General features: G+C 37.1%; 1 protein-coding gene across 4 annotated transcripts in view; it reads left to right on the forward strand.

Moving 5' to 3' along the window:
• Positions 1-20,997, forward strand: part of SFMBT1 (Scm like with four mbt domains 1) — a 157,996-nt gene that overhangs the window by 70,155 nt on the left and 66,844 nt on the right. For all 4 annotated transcript variants that reach the window (XM_079115699.1, XM_079115696.1, XM_079115697.1 and 1 more), the window contains exon 2: positions 18,188-18,338. In XM_079115699.1, coding sequence (XP_078971825.1) covers positions 18,311-18,338 — 28 coding nt within the window. In that variant the 5' untranslated portion in view covers positions 18,188-18,310. The remainder of the gene's footprint in view (positions 1-18,187; positions 18,339-20,997) is intronic.

Below are 20,997 nucleotides of genomic sequence, written 5' to 3' on the forward strand. Positions count from 1 at the left end.
TTCTATTAAACTCCCAATGATGTTCTTCATGGAACTAGAAAAAGCAGTCATGAAATTCATTTGGAAAAGTAAGAGACCCAGAACAGCCAAAGCAATCCTTAAGAAGAAGAGTGAGGCAGGAGGCATCAACAATACCAGACCTTAAACTATACTACAAATAGAGCAATAGTAACAAATGGCATGGGATTGGCACCAAAATAGACGTGTAGACCAGTGGTACAAAATGGAAGACACAGAAACAAACCCACATAAATATGGTTATCTCATGTTAAACAAAGGCGCCAAAAACATTCGCTGGAGAAAAGATAGCCTGTTCAACAAATGGTGCTGGGAAAAATGGAAAGCCACATGTAACAAAATGAAATTGAACCTCTCACCCTGCACGAAACTCAAAGTGGATCCAAGTAAGGACACTAGAACAGAGACCCTGCACCTAATAGAAGAAAAAGTGACTCAAATCTTCACCATGTTGGCCTCAGATCTGACTTCCTTAACAAGACCCCTAAAGTGTATGAAGTTAAATCAAGAATCGATAAGTGAAATGGATTCAAACTAAACAGCTTCTTCTCAGCAAAACAAACAATAATGTGAAGAAAGAGTCTACAGATTGGGAGAAAATCTTTACCACATGCACCTCAGATAAAGCACTAATCTTTAGGATATGTAAAGAACTAAAAAACCTTAACACCAAAAAAACAAATATCCCAATCAATAAATGGGTTAAGGAACTGAACAGACACTTCACAGAAGAAGAAATACAATCGATCAACAGATAATATGAAAAGTGTTCTTCATCTCTAGCAATTAGAGAAATGCAAATCAAAACTACACTAAGATTTTTATCTCCAGTCAGAGGGTCAATTATCAAGAATAAAAGCAACATTAAATGTTGGTGATTTTTCAAGATGGCGGCCTAGAGGGTGGCTGCATTTCATGTTGCTCCAGGACTCAGGATTCAAAAGAGGAGATATGGAGAGACTTGGGGCCAACTCAAAGCAGCCGGGGGAGTCTCTCCCATTGGGGAGGCGACCCGGATGGGGTGGTAGTCCCGGAACGCAGGGAACTTTGTGAAGTAGAGCTGCCGGCGAGATGCCCCTCCCCCCGCTGGAGCAGTGAACTCGGACAACTGGGAGCGTCGGAGAGGAGGCCACTCAGCACAGCGCTGGGACTCGGAGCAACCACTGGGGCTCCGGTGGCTGCCCAGGGGAGGAGCGGGGAGGAGAGCTGTGTGGACTCAGAACACCGGGGCCTGCCCTGAGGAGGAGGAGGAGGAGCGTGGCCGCTTGGATTCGAGTGACTACACTAGAGCTACAGGCGGTTGCCAGAGGAGGGACTGCGTGGTGAGCTGTTTGGACTCAGACCACTTCTGAACCCTGGGGCCTGCCCTGAGGAGGAGGAGGAGGAGGAGGAGGAGGAGCGCGGTGGGTTGTTTGGACTCGCAGTGACTGCATTAGAGCTCCAGGCGGCTGCTCAGAGGAGGCGGCGATTGGTGAGTTGTTTGGACTTAAAGCGACCGCTCCTGAACACCGGGGGGCTGCCTGGAGGAGAAGCGCGGTGGGTCGCTTGGTCTCGAGTGGCCGCACCAGAGCTCTGGGCGCCTGCCCAGAGGAGGCGTGCAGCAGGTCACGTGATTCAGAGCCACTCAGAGCGACCACTCCTGAATACCCGGTGGGTTACCTGGAGGAGGAGGAGGAACCGGGCGGGTCACTTCGACTCAAAGTGATTGCCCAGGGCTATGGGTGGTTGGTGGGAGGAGGAGGCACGCAGTGAGTTGCTTGGACTCCTAGTGACTGCACCAGAACACCGGGCGGCTGTCTGGAGGAAGAGGCGTGCGGTGGGTCTCTGGAACGCAGAGCGATTGTACGGGGCCCCAGGTGGCTGCTCAGAGGAGGGGCTGCATAGCCAGGCGATTAGGTGCAGAGCAGGGTCCAGGACCTAGGAGGCTTCTTGGTGGAAGAGCCGCACAGACACGCTTAGGGGCGGAGCAAAGGTTCCAGGACTGCGGGCAGATTCTCTGAGGAGGGGCAGCCTAAGGAGATTCATCTGCGAAGGGTGAGGCTCCCAGGCCCAGGAGGTAGGTCTGGGCCCCTGGGAGCATTGCAGAGGAAGGCTGCCCAGCCCAGGTGGTAGTTGTAGATTGAGGGGAACCTCTAGGAGGGGAACTGACCAGCGAGACCGCCCCACCGGGTAAGTCTTCCCTGCCAGGTGAGGTTTCCCCACAAGGACAGTAAAACCAGAGACACAGGCCCAAACAGGCCTTGCCTCAGCCCACAGCCTAGTTCCCCTTTGGATGACCATTGGTCAACAAGTGGAGGCACCTCTGCCCACTAGCAGGGATTATACCCCACCTGAAGGCCACCACTCCTAGAGAGGCAGCTTCCTTGTGGAGCACCGCATTATCAACTTCCTCCAAGACTTCAGCCTACTGAGGCTAAGAGGGGATATATATAGAAATCTTCAGGGACATTGTAAGTCAATAGAGGGAATCTGCAATATCTCAGCGGTCCTCTGATACCTGAACAATATGAGAAAACAAGGAAAGAAAATGCTGCAAACAAATCTAGATGCTACATCAATAAAACCCAATGACAGCATGGCAGAAGAAATGACAGAAAAGGAGTTCAGAATATACATAATTAAAATGATTAGGGAAGCAAACGACGAGATGAAAGAGCAAACGCATGCACTGAATGATGAGATGAAAGAGCAAATGCAGGCATTGAATGATCGCACCAATTGACAGTTAAAAGAGCAAATACAGGAAGCAAAAGATCATTTCAATAAAGAGTTAGAGATATTGAAAAAAAACCAAACAGAAATCCTTGACATGAAGGAAACAATAAACCAAATTAAGAACTCCATAGAAAGCATATCCAGTAGGATAGAACACCTGGAAGACAGAACCTCAGACATTGAAGACAAAATATTTAACCTTGAAAACAAAGTTGAACAAACAGAGAAGATGGTAAGAAATCATGAACAGAATCTACAAGAACTATGGGATATCATGAAAAGGCCAAATTTAAGAATTATTGGGATTGAGGAAGGCCTTGAGAAACAAGCCAAAGGAATGAACAATCTATTCAATGAAATAATATCAGAAAATTTCCCAAATCTGAAGAATGAAATGGAAAATCAAGTTCAAGAGGCTTATAGGACTCCAAATACACAAAATTACAACAGACCCACACCAAGGCACATTATAATGAAAATACCTAACATACAAAATAAAGACAGAATTTTAAAGGCTGTGAGAGAAAAGAACCAAATTACATTCAGGGGGAAACCAATACGGATATCAGCAGATTTTTCAATCCAGACCCTAAAAGCTAGAAGGGCCTGGAGCAACATTTTTCAAGCCCTGAAAGAAAATGGATGCCAACCAAGAATCTTATACCCAGCAAAACTTACCTTCAAATTTGACGATGAAATAAAATCCTTCCATGATAAACAAAAGCTAAAAGAATTTACAAAAAGAAAGCCAGCATTACAGAACATTCTCAGCAAAATATTCCATGAGGAAGAGATGAAAAACAAAGAAGCAAATCAGCAAAGGGAGGAATTATCCTAAAGGAATTGTCAAATAAAGGAGGAACCGAGTTGTGTCAAATAAATAAATAAATAAAATTTAAAAAATGAACCAAATGACCGGGAAACCAAATCATATCTCAATAATAACCCTGAATGTTAATGGCCTGAATTCATCAATCAAAAGACATAGACTGGCAGACTGGATTAAAAAGAAAGATCCAACAATATGTTGCCTACAAGAGACTCACCTCATAGAAAAAGATACCCATAGACTTAAAAGTGAAAGGATGGGGAAAAACATACCATGCACATGGACTCAGCAAAAAAGCTGGAGTATCCATCCTCATTTCAGATAATGTGGACTTCAAGCCAAAGTTAGTCAGAAAGGATAAAGAGGGTCATTTCATACTGCTTAAGGGAAGCATAAATCAGTAAGATATAACAATCAAACATCTATGCCCCAAACAGTGGTTCATCCATGTATGTCAAACAAATCCTTCTCAATTTCAGAAACCAAATAGACCATAACACAATAATACTAGGTGATTTTAACACGCCTCTCTCACCACTGGACAGATCTTCCAGACAAAAATTGAACAAAGAAACCATAGATCTCAATAAGAAAATCAATATTTTAGACTTAACGGACATTTATAGAATATACCATCCAACCAAGAGCGACTACACTTTCTTCTCAGCAGCACATGGATCCTTCTCTAAAATAGACCATATATTATGCCACAAAGCTAATGTTAGCAAATACAAGAAGATAGAGACACTAGCATGTATTCTATCAGATCATAATGGATCGAAGTTAGAAATAAATGAAAGAGTAAAACACAGAAACTATTCCAACATCTGGAGATTAAACAATATGCTATTACATGATGAATGGATAACAGAAGATATTAGGAAGGAAATTAAAAAATTCTTAGAGGTAAATGAGAACAAAGAAACATCATATCAAAATCTCTGGGACACTATGAAAGCAGTACTTAGAGGGAAATTTATTTCATGGAGGACATTTAATAAGAGAAGTAAAACTCAACAAATAAACGACCTAACACTACAGCTTGAAGCCCTAGAAAAAGAAGAACAGACCAGCACCAAAAGTAGTAGAAGACAGGAAGTAGTTAAACTCAGAGCTGAAATCAATGAAATTGAAACAAAAGAAACAATCCAAAAAATTGACAAAATAAATAGCTGGTTCTTCGAAAACATAAACAAAATTGATAAACCTTTAGCCACACTAACAAAGAGAAGACGAGAGAAAACCCAAATCACTAAAATTGGGAATGAACAAGGACATATCACAACAGACAGGATTGAAATACAAAACATAATTAGAAGCTATTTTGAAAATCTATACTCCAACAAAATAGAAAATTTCGAAGACATCAACAGGTTTCTAGAGACATATGAATTGCCTAAACTGAACGAGGAGGACATACACAATTTAAATAGACCAATTTCAAGTACTGAAATAGAAAGTCATCAAAAGCCTACCAACAAAGAAAAGTCCAGGACCAGATGGGTTCACAGCCGAGTTCTGCAAAACCTTTAAAGAAGAACTCATTCCAATACTTCTCAAAGTATTCCATAAAATAGAAGAGGAGGGAACCCTCCCAAACTCATTCTACGAAGCCAATATCACCCTGATACCTAAACCAGACAGAGACTCATCAAGGAAAGAAAGTTTCAGACCAATATCCTTAATGAACATCGACGCAAAAATTCTCAACAAAATTTTAGCAAATCGCATACAAAAACATATTAAAAAGATGGTGCACCATGATCAAGTGGGTTTCATCCCAGGGATGCAAGGTTGGTTCAACATCAGAAAATCAATAAATGTAATTCACCATATCAATAGACTTAAAATCAAGAATCACATGATTATTTCAATAGATGCAGAAAAAGCATTTGATAAAATACAGCACCCCTTCATGCTCAAAACACTGGAAAAAATAGGGATAGTGGGAACATTCCTTAACATTGTAAAGGCCATTTATGCTAAGCCCATAGCTAGTATCATTCTAAATGGTGAAAAACTGAAAGCATTCCCCCTAAAAACTGGAACAAGGCAGGGATGCCCTCTTTCACCACTTCTATTCAACATCGTTCTTGAGACTGTAGCCAGAGCAATTAGACAAACCAAAGAAATTAAAGGGATACGAATTGGAAAAGAAGAACTCAAACTATCCCTGTTCGCTGATGACATGATTATATATTTAGAGGAACCTGGAAATTCCACCAGGAAACTCTTAGAACTCATAAGTGAATTCAGTAAAGTAGCAGGTTACAAGGTCAATGCTCATAAATCCAACGCATTTTTATACATAAGTGATGAATCTTCAGAGAGAGAAAGTAGGAAAACTACCCCATTCACAATAGCCTCGAAAAAAATAAAATACTTGGGAATCAATCTCACAAAAGAGGTGAAAGACCTCTACAATGAGAATTACAGAACACTAAAGAAAGAAATTAAAGAACACCTCAGAAGATGGAAAGATCTTCCATGTTCTTGGATAGGAAGAATTAATATTATCAAAATGGCCATACTACCTAAAGTGCTATACAAATTCAATGCAATTCCAATTAAAATTCCAATGACGTACCTTACAGAAATAGAGCAAGCAATTATGAAATTCATCTGAAAGAATAGGAAACCCAGAATAGCTAAAGCAATCCTTAGCAGGAAGAGTGAAACAGGGGGTATTGCAATACCAGATCTTCAACTCTACTACAAAGCAATAGTAACAAAAACGGCATGGTACTGGTACCAAAATAGAAAGGTAGATCAATGGTACAGAATAGAGGACACGGACACAAACCCAAATAAATACAATTTTCTCATACTAGACAAAGGTGCCAAAAGTGTGCAATGGAAAAAAGATAGCCTCTTCAACAAATGGTGCTGGGAGAATTGGAAATCCATATGCAACAGAATGAAACTAAACCCATATCTCTCACCATGCACGAAACTAAACTCAAAATGGATTAAGGACCTCGGAATCACACCAGAGACCCTGCAGGTTATAGAAGAAAAAGTAGGTCCAGATCTTCAACATGACAGCTTAGGACCAGACTTCCTTAACAGGACTCCCATAGCACAAGAAATAAAAGCTAGAATCAATAACTGGGATAGATTCAAACTAAAAAGCTTTCTCTCAGCAAAGGAAACTATCAGCAATGCGAAGAAAGAGCCTACAGAATGGGAGAATATCTTTGCCAATCATACTTCAGATAGAGCACTAATCTCCAGAATCTATAAAGAACTCAAAAAACTCTACACCAACAATATAAATAATCCAATCGACAAATGGGCTAAGGAAATGAATAGACACTTCACAGAAGAAGATCTACAAGCAATCAACAAACATGTGGTAAAATGTTCAGCATCTCTAGTAATAAGAGAAATGCAAATCAAAACCACCGTAAGATTCCATCTCACCCCAATTAGAATGGCGATTATCAAGAATACGAGCAACAACAGGTGTTGGCAAGGATGTGGGGAGAAAGGTACACTCATACATTGCTGGTGGGACTGCAAATTAGTGCAGCCACTCTGGAAAGCAGTGTGGAGATTCCTTAGAAAACTTGGAATGGAACCACCTTTTGACCCAGCTATCCCACTCCTTGGCCTATACCCAAAGGACTTAAAATCAGCATACTACAGAGATACAGCCACATCAATGTTCATATCTGCTCAATTCACAATAGCCAGACTGTGGACCCAACCTAGATGTCCTTCAATTGATGAATGGATAAAGAAACTGTGGTATATATATATATATATATATATATATATATATATATACACACACAATGGAATATTACTCAGCCATAAAGAATGATAAAAGTATGGCATTTGCAGGCAAATGGATGAAATTGGAGAATATCATGCTAAGTGAGATAAGCCAATCTCAAAAAGCCAAAGGACAAATGATATCGCTAATAAGTGGATGATGACTCATAATGGGGGGAGGGAAGGGTTAGTGTTAGGGTTAGAGTTAGGGTTAGGGAGGGGGATAAGTATGGAGGAAGGAAGCACTGTATAGAGGGAAAAGAGGGGTGGGAGGGGTGGGGGGAAGGGAAAAAATAACAGAATGAATCAAACAACATTACTCTATGTAAATTTATGATTACACAAATGATATGCCGTTACGCCATGTACAAACAGAGAAACAACATGTATCCCATTTGTTTACAATAAAAAAATAAATTAAAAAAAATGTTGGTGAGGATTTGGGGAAAATGCTACACTCATACATTGTTGTGCAGATTGGTGCAGCCATTATGGAAAGCAGTGTGGAAATTCCTCAGAAAACTTGGATTGGACCCACCATTTGACCCAGTTATCCCATTCCTTGGTTTATACCCAAAGGACTTAAAATCTGCATATTACAGTGATACAGCCATATTAGTGGCTCAGCAACTTAGCTCACAATAGCTGAGCTATGGAACCAACCTAGGTGTCTTTCAACAGATGAATGGGAAAAGAAAAAAATATATATGTACATAGGTACATGATGGAATATTACTCAGCTTTAAAGAAGAATGAAATGTGGTATTTGCAGGTAAATGTATGGTAAGTGAAATAAACCATTCCCCCCAAACCAAAGGCTGCATGTATTCTCTGTTATGCAGATGCCAATTCACAATAAGTGGGGGGCACTAGGGAAGAATAGAGCTACTTTAGATTAGGTAGAGGGGAGTGACAGGAGGGGAGGGGGGATAAGGGTAGAAAGGGTAGTAGAATGGAACAGACATTATTACCTTATGTACTTATATGACTGCATGACCAGTGTGATCCTACAACATGTACAATCAGAAAAATGAGAAATTATACTCCATTTGTGTATGATTTAGCAAAATGTATAAATGCATTCTATTGTCATGTATAACTAATTAGAACAAATTAAAAAAATTTTTTTGGTAATGGGATCAAACCCAGGGTGCTTTTTCACTGAGCAACATCTCCAGTCCATTTTGTTTTTATTTTTAAAATATATTTAGTTGTAGATGAACTTGGTGCCTTTATTTATTTATGTGGTGCTGAAAATCGAACCTAGTGCCTCACAGGTGCTAGGCATGAGCTCTACCACTGAGCCTCAACCCTAGGCCCCTTTTTGTTTTTTTATTTTGAGACAGGTGTTGCTAAGTTGCTGAGTCTCAGTAAGTTGCTGAGGTTGGCCTTAGAAGTTGCCATTCTCCTGCCTTAACTTTCTGAGCTGCTGGGCAGAGTTATCCTTTTAAAAGGTCAAATTACATCCCTCCTTTGTTCAAAGTCCTCTACAAGTGTCCCACAGACCACAATCTGCACAGCAGCCTTCAAGTTCATATGTACTATCACTCCTTGGCACCTTCCTGAGTTTATCTTCTAATGTGTCTGCCTTGATAATTCTGCTCCAACCACAGTGACCTCATAACATGACATACAAGCTCCTCCTTCAGTGTCTTAGCACTTTCAGTCTTTTTCAGGTATTCCCAATGTTCATTTCTTCACTTCCCTCCTGTGCAGGTTCTTATCACCTTATCACTAAGACCTTGATCACCCTATTGAAAGTAGTACTTTTTATCCTTTCTTGTTCAGTTTTCACCCTGACACTTATTTTTCTCAGCATATTATGTATTTTGTCTACATACTAGATTATCAGATTCATGACTGCAAATTTCCTATATTTGTTTACCTAGATAGGTGTGGTGGGCAGTATGTACTCATCAATATTTATTGACTGAGGAAGAATTCATGACAAGTCATAGTGTGAATTCCTTTGATTTGAGTAGCTTTCTTTAACAAATTTTAGCTGTTAATAAAAGTTCAAGAGAATGGCATTATTCTAAACATACTGTTTACTAATGGTGGAACCTACCATGTTATAGTCTCCCTTTGAGTTAGATGTGATCATGTGATTGAATTTTACTGGAATGAAGGATGTGAGGGCGATCTGGCTGCGACATCTGTCACCCCATTGATCGCCAGGGTTGATTCGGCTGATCTGGCTGGCTAGGCGGGTGTCCCCTTCCTCCCTCACCGCTCCATGTGTGTCCCTCCCGAAGCTGCGCGCTCGGTCGAAGAGGACGACCTTCCCCGATAGAGGAGGACCGTTCTTCGGTCAAGGGTATACGAGTAGCTGAATTTTACTGGAATGCGGATAGATGGATAGATATGCCACTTTCAGGCCTGTCCCTGCAGAATCTCCTATAAGTGATTCCTCTACACTATTCTGCTTGAGAAGACTGTTCAAGATGGCACAGTTATGTGAAGGAAGGCTCTTGGCTTCAGGAATTACTACATGGTGGGGTGTTGCCACTGATCAGGAACATTGGTTTGGACTTTATTTGAGTGAGAAATAAATATCTGTTGGATTAAGCAGCTGAAATTTGTGAATTTTTCTGTTAAAGCATTAACATTACTTTAAATAATACCAACTAATAACTGCTAAATTATTTCTTTCATTATTCTGTTGCACATCCTAATGGTAACCCAGATTTGTCTCTCATTTGTCATTGACTTCTATATTTGAAAATGGAAATAATGTTGTATCCTTTGATATAAGTACTTTTTAAAAGCTTTATTAAGATATAGTTTATATACAATAAAATTCACTTACAGTATACAGCTCAGTGATTTTTCCCTTATACACAGTGATATCAGCTAGCACCACCAACTGTCAGTGTTACAACCATCACCATTAAAATCTGTAATTTTCAAATGTCTCACTTTCTCTCCCCCACCAAAAAACAAAACAAACACCCCCCCAAAAAACAAAAAGAAATCTTGAATGTAGTACATATTATTAGTACTTTTCATTTTATGGCTGAAAGGTATTTTGTTTTATTATATAGACCACATCATTTGGTTGATGGACATTTGAGTTGTTTTTTTGGGGGTAGGGGTGGGTAGGTGCCAGAGATTGAACTCTGGAGCACTTGTTCTTTTAATTTGCTTTAAGTCTTGTTTTTCATGTTCTCTTTTAATTCACCTAGAATTTATTTATGTTGTAGTGTAAAACAAAGATCTAATTATTTTCCTCCCCAAAAGCCAGTTCGTTAACACTATTTATTTGCATCTTTTCAGAAGTGATGTGGTATGTCATCATTATCATGTACTGTACTCTTATAAAATTGGATATATTTTCAGCTTCATTCTGTTCTATTGATGTATGTCTTTTCTTGTGCTAGTATTTTGTGCTAATATTTTTATAGAAGAAATTTGCCTCATTATATCTCTTTTCAAAGGATCTGTACTTTCTCTTTTAAAATTAGCTTATCAATCAGAATAAAATACTCTGTTGGAATTTTGATGTTAACAACTCTAACATAGTTTTTAATGGCCATACAAGGCACATTGTAGTCTTGTGCCATATTTTATTTGTTTGTCATTATTGGTTTAAAATAATTTCTCAAAATATTGGCTCCATAATTTGACTTGCTTTCTTTTTTCTTTTCTGTTTTTTTTTTTTTTTTTTTTTTTTTTTTTTTTTCAATTTAGGTTACTCTTGAGTAGGTTTTGTTTAAAACTTTCCATAGTTTGCTGGATGCAGTCGTACATGCTTGTAGTCCCAGCTACCTGGGGAGACTGAGGCAGCAGAATGGATTGAGCCCAGGTATTTAGGGCCACCCTGGACTTAGGAGTCCATAGTAAACTCTGGACTCCTAAGGAAAAACTTTCAGTGGTTTAGTAGATTTATTAGTATCAGTTTGTTCATCTGAGACATATGTGCCCTGTGTTTACAGAATCATGAAAAAGTTAAGTTAGGGTCAGATTTAATTTAGATGATGGGGGTGGGTAAGATTTGTTTCAAAACTTTGACTTTATCCGATTTTTAAAAAAATGTCTTTAGTCAGACATGTATCAGTAGGTTAAAAACAATAAAAGCAACAAACAACTTAAACGTAAGATGTTTACCCCAACTAATCAAGTTACTTTGACATTCGACAAATGGAAACACAATGTTTAATTCAGATAGTCTGTCAAATAGGACTTTTCAAGGTCAAGGAGTGATGATAGACTGTTGTTAAGAGTAAAGGACCAAGAGAAATCTATACTATTAGATAACAAAATGTATTGATTCTATTACTAATCTTTACTATCAAGGACAGAATTAATATGGCAAATTTGCTGAAAACGGAGCATCTGCTTTGCTGAATTATTTTGTACTACTTTCAGCAGCATTCTTGAAATCATTGCTGAACTTATTTCTGTTGAGTTGAGGAGTAGGTATGCAGATTCAACTGTTTCAGTGGAAATTTTCCAGTTAACTGCCTGGTAAATATTTATTGAATTTATTTTCTTAGGCCTATCACACATGTTAGCAATCTTTTAGAACTATACTTAGTTTTCTCCTACTGAACCTTTTAAAAGTTGTTTTTGTAAGATGTTAAATCACTGGTTGAAGGTCTTTTTTGTGTGATTGTATTTACACCAATTTTTTTTAAAGTGAGATATGTTGGCCAGGCTGCCCATGAACTCCTAGGCTCAAGTGATTCTCCTGCCTCAGCCTCCCCAGTGGCTGGGACTATAGATGTGTGCATGGCTCTGTTGCATTATTGTAATTTCCCCACATAATATTCTTTTTATTAAATTAAATGTTTTTTAATTTTTAGAGACTGCATTTCGATTTATTGTACACAAATGGGGTACAACTTTTCATTTCTGTGGTTGTACACAATGTAGATTGACACCATTCATGTAATCATAAATGCACATAGGGTAATACTGTTTCATTCTACTATATTTTTGTCTTCCACCCCCTTCCACCCCATTTTACTCTACACCTTCCAAAGTTCCTTCATTGTTCTCTTCCCCCCATCACCCCCCCTCATTATATATTGTCATGCACTTATCAGAAAACATTTGGCCTTTGGTTTTTTGGGCTTGGTCTATTTCACTTAGCATATTTTCCAACTTCATCCATTTACCAGCCAATGCCATAATTTTATTCCTCTTTATGGCCAAATAATATTCCATTGTGTGTATATACCATAGTTTCTTTATTCATTCATCAATTGAAGGGCATCTTGGTTGGTTCCACAATCTAGCTATTATGAATTGAATTGCTATGAACATTGATGTGGCTGCATCACTGTAGTATGCTGATTTTAAGTCCTTTGGGTATAAACCAAGGAGTGGGATAGCTGGGTCAAATGGTGGGTCCATTCCAAATTTTCTGAGGAATCTCCATACTGCTTTCCAGAGTGGCTGCACCAATTTGCAACTCCACCAGCAATGTATGAGTGTGCTTTTTTCCCACTTCCATGGCAACACTTATTATTGCTTGTGTTCTTGATAGCCATTCTAATTGGAATTAGATGAAATCTTAGGGTGGTTTTAATTTGCATTTCTCTAATTACTAGGGATGATGAGCATTTTTTTCATGTATTTGTTGATCACTTGTTTGTCGTCTTCTGTGAGTGTCTGTCCAGTTCCTTAGCCCATTTATTGATTGCGTTCTTTGTATTTTAGGTCTAAAGTTTTTTAAGTTCTTTGTAAACTTTGGAGATGAGTGCTATGTCTGAAGTGTGTGTGGAAAAGATTTTCTCCCACTCTGTAGGCTCTCTTTTCACATTATTGATTGTTTCCTGTGCTGAGAAAAAGCTTTTTAGTTTGAATCTGCCTCATTTATTGATTCTTGCTTTTATTTCTTATGCTATAGGGGGTCATATTTTTTTTTTAAACTTTTTTTTTTCATTGTAGATGTACACAATATCTTTTATTTTTATTTATTTTTATGTAGTGCTGAAAATCAAATCCAGTGCCTCACATGTGCTAGGCAAGCATCCTACCACTGAGCTACAACCCCAACCCCAATAATATTCTTACTCAGTGTTTTATTATAGCCTTGGAAACGAAGTGCATTAACATGAAGCCAAGTTACTACCACTAGGCTTAGAGTATGGACCACAACTGTTAACTAATATGGGGTGGGAGGGGAAAGCATGGTTTAAGTGTCCAGATGACTTTCAGATCTTTTGAAAGATCTGTTAAAGGTAGTTATTTTGTGTTTTTAAATTTCTTTATTTATTATTTATTTATTTTTGTGATACTAGGGATGGAATCCAGGGTCTTGTGCAGGCTAGACAAGCACTCTGCCTCTAAGCTATAATCTCAGCCTTTATTTTTACATCAGTGTATAGCTAAAAATGAAATAGTGAATTCAGTTGGGTTTTATTCTGTCCGGATTTTATTTTTAATTTTTTTTCTTTTTGTACTTCAAAGCTTATTGTGTTCAGTTAGCTTTGCTTTTTTAATTTATACTTTTCAGAAGTGTTTAAAATTTCTTCTGGCTTCAGTATGTTTTATTAGAACCCCCTACAAGTATCTAAATACTTTTTTAGTTCACCGTATTATAAATAAGATGAGCATGGTCATGTCAGAGGATTCATGAGAATTTATTTAAATGAATAACTCTTGATGTGTTGTGGTTACAGAGAGGAATTATAATACCAAAATCAACAATAAAAGTAAAGAGAGTAAAGCAATATGAATGGGAAGTAAATGAAATAAAAGGAAATAAATGAAAAATGAGTTAAATTTTCATACACTAAACCCCTGGATATTTTGCTTTTTCCTCTCTGCATTTAAAAAAAAAAAAAAGACTAGCAAATGAACAGAGAAAGCTGACATGTTTCATACTAAAAGACTTTGTTAGTTTATTTCTCACAATCCTATTAAGATGATGAACTGATTGCTCATTGGCTACAATCTAAGTGATGATGTAAGACTGAAATAATGTCACAGCCTTACATTTCACCTATATAAGATTTGCATTTCTCCCACCTCTTGTGTTTTGGTTTTGAAACTTTATTTATTATTATAGCTATTATTTTTACACTGTGTGGCTCTCTGCACAAAGTGTTCTAGTGTGTTCAAGAGTTTATGAACATAAGAAATAGAGGATGTCTTTATCTATTGAAGTGAGCCAACAGATATTTGTTAGTACTGTTTTGTTCCATCAAAGCCATGTTGAAGTATCAAGACTTTATATAGAAATGACTCACTGAATTAGTACCATAGGAACTTGACCTGTCATCTTTGCATTACAGTCAACATTAACTCAGCATTATTCAGTTGCTAGCTCTTCCCTAAGTGCTTCATGTGAATTTTTTTACTAACCTTCTTGGTAGTCCTGGGAGGTAGAAGAGGTAGGTCCAGCACTATGATTTCTCTTTTACAAATGATGCAGTTCATTTGTCAAAAGGCATATATATAGGGAAGCAGCATACATGGCATTTTAAAAAGTTAGTATAAATAATATTGTCTTTCATTTACTTTTTTCACTCAGTACTGCGGACAGAGATCCCATATTTTTTCATTGATCTACCTAAATCCTTCTAATGGTTATAGACCATCTCATTCTCATTTGTTGGACATATAGATTGCCTCCAGTTCCTTACTGTTGTTGACAATACTATGGCAAACACCACTGGCTATGTAGCTTTCCACGTGTGTGTTTTGTGTGAAAGATTAAGAACCAATCTCAGTTCCTAGGTTTTTCTGTTCTTTTATCTTCCTTGCCAATACTGGATATTTTCAGTTATAAAAGTTTTATCAATCTGAAGTAAAATTTTAGTTTTCCTCATCACTAGTAAGATTGAGCATATTTTATAAGTATTCTGATTTTCATTATGAATCAAACATTTTGTTCATTCTTGTTGATTTATAGGTGGTTGTGTATGGAAATTAATGCATTATTTATTATCCATTATATATTTATATATTTATAAATATATATTATATATTTATATATTTAAATAATATTTTTATATGTTTATAAAATATATTTATATTTATAATGGATATATATCCATTATATCCATTATATATTTATTGTATAATGTTGCAAATATTTTCACCCATCTCATTTGCCTTTGAGTTTTATTTATGCTTGCCTTTGGTCATGTGTGTTCTCTTTGCTGTCACTTGGTTTCTGAGTCCAGGGTGATCTTTCTAAAAACAGATTTGATCATTTTCTTTTAAAAACAAATCAAAACAAAAAACTGCCAAACCTCAGTTGCTTCTGATTAAGAGGCAGTATAACATAGTGTTTGAGAACATGAAATACAGACATTTTGCTTGGTTTAAAACCTAGTTATGCTACTTACCAGCTGTAGCCCCTGGGAAGGTCAGGTAATTGTTTTGTGCCTGTGACCTCATGATGATGATGCTTACCTTGTGGAGTTGTTGCAGTGGAGGGGGACATTAAATGGGTTTATATGTTTAAGTGCTTACGTCAGTGCACCCAGCATGTAGTAAATCCTCAGTAAATATTAGCTGCAATTACTTCTTGTCTTCCTACTCCCCACCCCATCTTTTGTACTGGAGATTGATCCCAGGGGCACTTTATCACTGAACTTCATCCTCAGTCCTTTGTATTTGTTATTTTGAGACATGGTCTTGCCGAGTTGCTGAGGTTATCCTTAAACTTTCAATCTTCCTGCCTCAGCCTCTTGAGTTGTTCGGATTATAGGCATGTGACACTCCTCCTAGTGCCTTCCCAGTCTTGTGTGCTACTTCCCTTGTTCGTTCCCATGTTCCAGCCACAGTTGCCTTCTGTCATTCCTTGCCACCATAGAACCTCTTTTCGTACCTGTAATACCCTTACCTCTTTGTCTATACCCCCACACCCTTTTTTTTTTTTTTTTTTTTTTTTTTTGTGGTACAGGGTATTGAACCCAGGGCCTTGTGCTTGCAAGGCAAGCACTCTACCAACTGAGCTATATCCCCAGCCCTATATCCCCTTTATAGTGAGTTTAAATGTCATTTTCCTAGGGGCACTGTCAGTGACCTCTAACCTTGCCATTATGTTCTTAGGACCCAGTACTTTTCCTTTTTAGCTCTTTAAATAATTGTTTTAAATTGTTGTCTTAATCTGTCTCCCTGCCATTGAAAATAAGCTTCATGAAAATAGGAACTCTGGCTCTCTTGATTACTTTACCCTCATCCCCTAAAATGATGGGTTGTGATGAGCTGGTGTTGATAAATATGAGGGAAGTGAATTATTTAGTAGATGGAATGGTATGATTTGATTGAGATTTGGGTGGAAAAGTAAACTAAGGGAAGAGAGCACATTTACAGGATTTGTATATCACTGTCCAGTTTCGTTCAGTTGTTCCTATGAGAAAAATATAGGTTTCAATTCTTTTATTGTGTATGATGATTTTGTTAACGGACAGTTATCTCAAATGGGATATCCATGCTTATAATAGTTTATTAAAACTTTTTCTATGAAATAAAATTTTAAAATCTGAAAAAGACAAAATTGACATAACATGATAACATATAAGATTGTATAGCTAGTAGAACTTCTATTTCCTATTTGAAAGCTGTTGTATTTCAGGTAGCTGATATTTTTGAAGGGATATGTTAAAATATAAAAGTTATGGTAACTTTTTCTTAGTGATTAAAAGTTGCTATGAGAAACAATTACCAAGGGCTTTCATATACATACTCAAAACTCTTTGAAGAGGTATAGAGTTGCTTGATCTTGCAGAATATCACCCTCAATACTATGCTGTTAAGTACCTATCCCACTTTTATAGTTTTTTGTATTGTTGCCCATGCAGTTAGTTCATGTCATGCCCTCCTTTAGCAACTCCTTTTTTCATTTACTATTTCTAATCTGTTAGGGATGTATAAAGATAATATCTTAGATTGCTTTACAAGCAAGAATAAATAGATTCATCCATTCTGGAACATGTGCAAACCTTAGAAACTAGCTAAGTGAAAGAAGCCAGACAGAAAAGGCCACACATTGCATGATTCCACCTATGTGAAATGTCCAAGAGAGACAGAACCTCTGGAGACAGGAGGCGGATTAGTGGTTGGTTGAGCCTAGGGATGGGATGGGGAGGAACAATCTGCATGTGAATATAAAACTTCTTTTGAGGGCAACAGAAATATTCTAAAATTGAATTATGGTGTTGGTTACACACCCTGTAAATTTACTAAAAGTTATTAGATTGTACATTTAAAACAAAATTTGGATATGTGAAATATAGTCCAATAAAGCTGTTTTAAAAAATGAGTTTAGAACTCATTTTGGAGGGATTCTTTTTTAATAATTGTGGAGTAATATAGTTGATAAATTTAGTTCTGCATAATATCCTAGAGAAATGAAGTAGAAAACTAGATAAAATAATATATGATAGCCCGAATTTCATTCACTAGGTAAGCCAGAGCTCTGAAAGTTGTGTCCCCCCCGCCCCCCGCCAACCCCACAAAACCATTAGGAATCATTTTTGTGAAAAGGAAAAAAATTGAAGTTTTTGTGGATAGGAATCATGGGTAGCAAGTGTGGTAATCTAAGTTTAAAGGATAGGATTCATATACATATTATAATTTGTCATCATCTTCAGGTATTTTACCAAGGTCTTGGTCTCTCTTCCCATCCCTTTCCCTTTTCTTCTCTCTCCCTCTCTCCCTCTTTCTCCCTCCTTCCCTCTCCTTTCCTCCCTGCCTCTCTCCAAACATATATTCATACAGAATCTTCAGAATTAGAGAAGGTGTCAGGTTTTTCCTCTAATCCCATCTTTTCTGCCAGTGTGTTTTTGTTTTATCTTACCTCTCAACCCAGTCAAGTGCCATGTCTTTTGAACAAGTAAACACTTTTGGCTTCAGGCTGTTGATGAATTCTCTTTGATTTTTCAGCACTTTCATTTGGACCCTTGGATGTTCATTGGACAGACGCTTGAAACCTGCAAGTCATCTTCTGATCATAGCAGAATCATTAGGCTTTTCCTTTGAGTGGGGAGGAGCCCATGTGTTGTGGAGATGAACGGGGAACAGCAGCCTGATGCAGGTACTGGTTTTGCTGAGCAGATGTTATCCTTCATAGTGCAGAATTGTATTACTCACATATGTTATGTTTTCTGACTTGTCTTTGTACTGCTAAACTGGAAGCTCTTTGAAGTTGCCAGTTATTTTTCATTGCTGCACCAAGCAAAGAATCTGGCACTAAAGACTACTAATGATGTTTACTGAAAAAGTAAGTCATTCTTATGAAGAGACTTCTTTTTTAAAATAACATTTTAATTTTGGTGGTTACTTTCTAATTATTTTGAAATAATTATGGGTTCATGGAAGTTGCAAAGATAGTGTTGACAGGTCTTATGTACCCTTAACCCAGTTTCTCCCATGAGTTTCCTCATGGAATTGTAATATGATATAAAATCCAGAACATTAATAACTGGTTTAAAGTATACATAGTTCTGTATCATTTTATCACACATGTAGACTCCTATAACATCTTCTCAATCAAGATGTAGAACTATTTCATCACCACAAAGAACTCCCATTATCTATCCCTCTTTCTCTCTTCCCTCTTTAAAACCCAGAACACTATTCATCTGCTGTTCATCTCTATAAGTTTGTAATTTAAAGACTGATACATAGATAAAAGAAGTAGAAGACCTTTTGAGGTATTTTTTCTCTCACAATAATAGTCTTGAGATCCCTTGAATTTCTTGCATATGTTAACAGTTTGTTACTTTTTGTTGCTGAATACTATTCCATGGAGTATTATAGTGTGTTTAAATCTTCATCTGTAGTAGTACATTTTGTTTTTTTTTTTTTTTTTCCAGATTTTGGCTATTACAAATAAGTTGCTATGAATAATTTTATTCATAATTTTGGGAAGATAAATGCGAAAGAGCACAATTTTTCTATTATAGGTTTAGTAAAAAAATCATCAGGCTACTTTCTAGAGATTACATTCACCGGCAATTCAAGAGAGAGATACTTTGCATGCTTACCATCATTTGGTATTGTAACTTTTTTATTTAAGCCATCTGGATAATTGTGTAGTGACAGCTTATTGTGGTCTTCATTTGTATTTTCTAATGCCTAGTGATGTTGAACATCTTTTCATGTGCTATTTGGCATTATTAATTCTTGTTGATGAAGTATCTCTTCATATCTTGGACTCATAATACATTTGTTTGTTTTTAATTAATAAAGCTTTTTTATTGTTGTTTTTTTAAACAAACTTCATTGAAGTATAATTTTTTGAGATGTAATTTTCAGACACAAAATTCACCCTCATAGAATGCATAATTCAGTGGTGATTTTGTTGTTGTTTTTGTAACTCTGGGAATTGAACTCAGAACCTTACACATGCTAGGCAAGTGCTCTACCACTGAGCTACACCCCCAATGCAATTCAATGACTTTCAGTATATTAACAAAGTTGAACTACCATCAGTCACTACAAATTCTAGGTCATTTTCATGACCACCAAAATAAGCGATTGACGGTTGTTTCCTGTTCAGCCTCTGACAATCATTTAACCTACTTTCTTTCTCTATGGATTTACCTATTCCTGCTTTCTTTTGACTGATGTTTGCACAGTATCTTTTTTATTCTTTTATTTTCAACCTCCTAGTATCATTATATTTGAAGTATGTTTTTTAGAACAGTCATTTAAAAATTTTTTGGTTTTATAATGGTGTATTTATACCATTGATGCTTAATGTACTTGTCGGTATGTTAGGGCTCAAACTCGCATTTTAAATTTTATTTTCTCAATTTTTGGTTTTTCTGATTTCCCCCTGCTTTCTCCTTAGAAATGCTTTAACATTTTTATAGAATTCCATTTTTATTTGACTGTAGTGTTTTTTATTTAATTCTATTTTTAGTTTTGATGGACCTTTATTTTATTTATTTATATGTGTTGCTGAGAATCTAACCCAGTGCCACACACATGCTAGGCAAGTGTTCTACCACTGGGCCACAATCCCAGCGCCAACTGTAGTGTTTTTGAGTGTATACCTTTGCATAGATTATTGGTGGCTGCTCTAGGTATTCATTATATGTATAAAACAGAGCATCATTTATTGGTTTAAGTGTAGAAACTCTACCTATCTTTACATCCCTTTACTTTCTGTTATTGATAATTGTCTTAAATATTTCCCCTGTGTATTTTAAGAACCACATTAGACATTGTTAACATTTTTGTTTAAACTGTCAGACATAATTTAGAATACTCAAGAAAAGGAAAATCGTGTTATATTTTTCAATATTTAAAAAATTTTAATTATCATTTACTCTTGCCTGTTTTTCCAAGATTCTCTTCATTTCTGTTTAGAGAATTTCCTCTAGTCTTTTTTAAGGGTAGATCTACTGGTGACAAATTTTTATAATTTAATATTGTCTGAGAGTATGTTTATTTCCTCAGTACTCCTCCTTCTCTGTTCTTCTTCAACAACTTCAACTTCTTTCTTCTCTACCACCACCATTACATCACCATCATCATCTTCATCATCATCATTATTTTGGTACTGGGGATGAAACCCAGGGGTACTTTACCACTGAGCTACATCCCCAGACCTTTTGAAAAAAAATTATATTTTGAAGCAGGGTCTCACCAGGTTGCTGAGGTGGACCTTCAACTTGAGATCTTCTTGTCTCAGCCACCCCAGGTCACTGGGATTACAGTTATGTGTCATTGCACCTGACTCTCCA

This window comes from Sciurus vulgaris (assembly GCF_902686455.1).
Source record: "Sciurus vulgaris genome assembly, chromosome: 16".
NCBI classification, from domain to species: Eukaryota; Metazoa; Chordata; class Mammalia; order Rodentia; family Sciuridae; genus Sciurus; species Sciurus vulgaris.